The sequence below is a fragment of the Phytophthora sojae genome (assembly GCF_000149755.1).
Source record: "Phytophthora sojae unplaced genomic scaffold PHYSOscaffold_17, whole genome shotgun sequence".
NCBI classification, from domain to species: Eukaryota; Oomycota; class Peronosporomycetes; order Peronosporales; family Peronosporaceae; genus Phytophthora; species Phytophthora sojae.
In genome coordinates this window covers 383,300-387,362 of record NW_009258131.1, presented here as the reverse complement: position 1 = coordinate 387,362, position 4,063 = coordinate 383,300, and the positions used below count along the sequence as shown (strand labels likewise).

The window sequence follows — 4,063 nt, the reverse complement described above, 5'->3', positions numbered from 1 at the left end:
TATGTTTTCCTGCAGCCGCGTCGTCGCTCACGCGGTTTCGCGAAGGGATCCCCGGGTGGCCAAAAGCTCTGGCCCGAAGGTGCTGACGCTGGCTCTGACGCGCAGAACGACCTTGTGGTCATGTTTTGGAGTGGCGGGAAGGACTCATTCTTGGCGCTGGGTGCCTTGTACGAGTCTTACGCTGTTGAACAGAAGCCTATGCCTCGCGTTGTGCTGCTTACAACGATCGACCCGAAGACAAACGTCGTCCCTATCCAGGACATCCCCTCTCAGACTATTGCAGCTCAAGCCGAAGCTCTGGAACTTCCTTTGTGCCTAGTAGCTGTGGGACTGGGAGACGAGTACACGGCTGCACTGAGGAACGCACTCCGCGATATTCCGGAGCAAATGAAGCGAACGAAGAAGTCCAGCAAGAGCCCCGAGCAGAACGGTACGACTCCGAGCGTTTCTGCCCTTGTATTTGGCGACCTTCACCTGGACGATATCTCGATCCAGCAGAGCACGCCTACAGTCAAGAAAACAGTACTTCAGTATTAGTTTATGCGTCAACAATTGTGCAATATTTCTCTTTAACAATAACAACACCTCATCGTGAGGATTGGCCCCACAGTCAATGGGATGGGCGTGTCATCTCAACAGATACAGGAAGCTTGCTTGGCATCGTTCGAGAGCCGACGGCTCGTTGCCCTCCGGGAGCCTTTACGGCAGTTCCAGAATGTAGAGTGGCGAGTGAGGCTTGGCTTCCTCTGTATGGCACTGCGTAAAAGTGACTAGAGTGTTGCTTGGAGGTCGTTGCTGCGCCTGAGCTTGAGGCGGCCTTAGTTGCTAGAAGTTGAGGGTACAGTACAACTTCAACTTACAGTCATGTGACGTAAATTGTGCAGATTTCCCTCAGCCCGATGACAAAGATGTCCGCCGAAAACGGTAGGTGGACGTCAGTGTCCACGTCGGTGAAGAACAAAAAGAGGCTCGAGCAGATGTGGACGAACTTCTCCTTTCCAGACAAATCTGACGAACGAATCAGCTCCTCGCCAGGCCACTCATCAAACCATCCAAACTAATGATTTGATGTGCATCAATTCGCAGCGCCCTCACTTCAAAGTCTCCACTTCACTTCCGATTCCGCGAGCTCTCAAGCACGAGCCGCTCCCAATAAAGCAACCAACGGGCGTCATGGCGTGGCGCGACCTCCGAATCATCCAGCGTCTGGGGCTGCGTGTGCCGCTGTTCCAAGCTCCGATGGCCGGCGCGCAAGCCAGCGACCTCGCCATTGCCGTGGCCCGTGGCGGAGGTCTCGGCGCCATTCCTTGCGCTCTGCTGTCCCCGGACACCGTGCGCGAGCACGTGCAGCGCTTCCGAGCCGCGACGACGGCGCCGATCAACCTCAACTTCTTCTGCCACTCGCTGCCTCCTGCCAACGCTAAGGCGGACAAGCAGTGGCAAGATATCCTCGCTCCATACTACGAAGAGTACGGCGTGAACCTCGCTCACTTGACAGCGCAGGGGGCGCAACGGATGCCGTTCGACGAAGGGAGTCTCGAGCTGGTGCGGGAGCTCCAGCCTGAAGTCGTGAGCTTCCACTTCGGCCTGCCGGCTCCTCACATGCTGCAAGGCGTCAAGGACACTGGCGCCTTCGTGATCTCGTCCGCCACCACTGTGCGCGAAGCTGTATGGCTCGAAGAGCGAGGCTGCGACGCTATCATTGCTCAGGGGGTGGAGGCAGGAGGCCATCGAGCTGTCTTCCTACCCAGAGAAGGTAACAAGCCTAGCTCCTCTGGTGAGCAGTACCGCAACAGCTCCATGGATTTCCCACGACAGATTGGGACGATGTCGTTGGTCCCGCAGATCGTCGACGCAGTGAAGCTCCCGGTGATTGCAACGGGTGGAATCGGCGACGCTCGAGGGGTTCTAGCTGCAAGTGCACTTGGTGCAACCACAGTGCAAATGGGTACCGTCTTCCTGCTCGCCGACGAGACCAAGACGTCGGCTTTGCATCGACAAATGTTGAAGTGGGCGGCGACTGCAACGGGGGAGGAAGCTCTGGAGACGGCGATCACCAACATTTTCTCGGGCCGACCAGCTCGAGGATTCGTGACGCGTGTGATGCGGGAGCTGGGTCCCATGTGTGCTGCAGCGCCAGAGTTCCCCACGGCTGGAGCACCACTCGCTGCGCTCAAGAAGGCTGCGGAGGTAAATGGAGACACGGCCTTCTCGTCCATGTGGTCGGGTCAGTCACCGGGCTTTGCGAAGGAGAAATCTGCCAAGAACATTGTGCGCTCATTTTCAAACCTTCTCCGTGAACACATTTGGGGCAAAAGGCAACGTCCTTAGATCACCGAAGGCATGCCTCGCAGCGGGTTCGCAGTGAATCCGTGCGAGGCAGCCCCCGATGAAATGGCGAGGTGGACTTGGATGGTCGCCTTGATGGTGCTTGGCTGGAGTTGGTTGTTGGGTGTGTGATGATGCATACTTGAGTGGCTTGGTCGCGATGGTCGCCGCATGCCCTTGAACGAGCGAGCTTCGTGACAGCTCCGTTGTCCGCGGCAGCTTGGCGCCTCACCCCAGGTTGAAGAAGAGGGGCGAAGGTGGGGAGGGCGCCGGAGCTGTCGAGGCCATCAGCTACTTGTTGATGCTACAGCATTTTCCTCGTCGCACGGTGCACGGCGAACGAGATGTCGGGCCGCGTGCACCTAGAGATCCAGAGCAAGCTCCCCACAAATGACTGGAATGTCTGCACCGTCGGGCGACCTGGTGTGCCAGCACCACCACTTGGCAGCAGCTCCCCTGGCGCCTCGCCGTCTTGTTCACCGCCGATCGGCGTGCTGACCGGGCCCGCTTTGCCCAACCCGAACTTCACCAACATGTCCAGGATCACCTGCTCCTGATCGAGAGTCCAGCCGTCCTCCTCGTCGTAGCTGAAGGCGATACCCAGGAACTTCGACACGACTCCTAAGCCCTTCAGCTCCACAATCTGCATGTCCTGGAAGAACTTGTCCACCTTCTCCACGCTTGTGGCCGTCACGAGGATGTCGTCGACGTACACGCCGACGAGCGTCATGCCATCCTCCTCGATATTGACGTAGAGGCAGCTGTCCGAGTAGCACTGCCGGAATCCCAGCGACAGCAAGATGCTGTGCAGCAACTGGTTCCACAGCCTGCCCGACTGCTTGAGCCCGTAGAGCGCTTTCTCGAGCAACAACGCCAGCTCGTATTTGCTCTTGACACCCAGCGCACGGAGCTGCTTCTCCGTGAACTCCATTCCGGTGGGGATGATGAGCATGATGACCAACTCTTCCTCGTTCTTGGCCTTCACGTACGCACTGGGCACGTCTCCGTGGCGCGCGGGAACCTTCCAGATGCGCGACACCACCAAGATGATCTTGCCCGACTCCATGTCGAGCACGGCACAGAAGGTGTACGTATAGTCAACCCCGTACTCCTGCTCGTCGCCATGCGCCACCAATCGAGCTTTGTACCGCTCGATGGTACCATCCGCGTGCGTCTTCAGCTTGAACACCAATTGGTGTGCAGCAGCTTTGCGTTCTCCGGCTTCTTCACCACCTTCCACGTGCCGTTCTGCTCCAGCGCCTCGATCTCCTCTCTGATGGCTTGCTTCCACTGCTCTGAGCGCGGGTCCCTCATCGCCTCGCGGAAGTTCTTCGGGTCCTTAAGCATGACCGCGCTCACGCTACCAACGGACACGTGCTTCTTGCCCATGTAGCGCGTGCGCATGCGCGTAGGCTGCACCTCTTCTGCTGGTAGCTGTTCTTCATCAGCGCCAGCTCCTTCCACTCTTGCAGCGTCTTCTGCTGCAACGGTTCTCTTCTTCTTGCTGCTCTTCTTCGACTTCACCGCCGGATCGCCGCTCTCGGGCACCTTCGGCGTCTCACTGATCTGCGACGAGTCCGCGACGGGCTCCTTCCGTTCCGCGGCCTGCTCGCGTTCTTCAACAGCTCTCTTCAGCTCGGGGTCCTCGCGCTCAAGCTGCGCGTTCTGCTTGCTGTCCAGCGTCTCCACGTTCTTCATGTGCTGGGTGGTGATCACGGGGATCCTCAGAGTCGAC

The 4,063-nt window shown here is 58.4% G+C and overlaps 2 protein-coding genes across 2 annotated transcripts; both read left to right on the top strand.

Moving 5' to 3' along the window:
- Window positions 1-120: 120 nt before the first annotated feature.
- PHYSODRAFT_342512 (hypothetical protein) lies at window positions 121-537 on the top strand (the record flags this gene model as incomplete). Its single annotated transcript, XM_009540995.1, has 1 exon — window positions 121-537. One exon carries the CDS (start codon window positions 121-123, stop codon window positions 535-537), a length of 417 nt encoding a protein of 138 aa, XP_009539290.1.
- A 636-nt stretch (window positions 538-1,173) lies between these two features.
- On the top strand, window positions 1,174-2,331 carry PHYSODRAFT_534293 (hypothetical protein; the record flags this gene model as incomplete). Its single annotated transcript, XM_009540994.1, has 1 exon — window positions 1,174-2,331. The coding sequence occupies one exon, from the start codon at window positions 1,174-1,176 to the stop codon at window positions 2,329-2,331; it is 1,158 nt and encodes a 385-aa protein (XP_009539289.1).
- Between the last annotated feature and the right edge of the window lie 1,732 nt (window positions 2,332-4,063).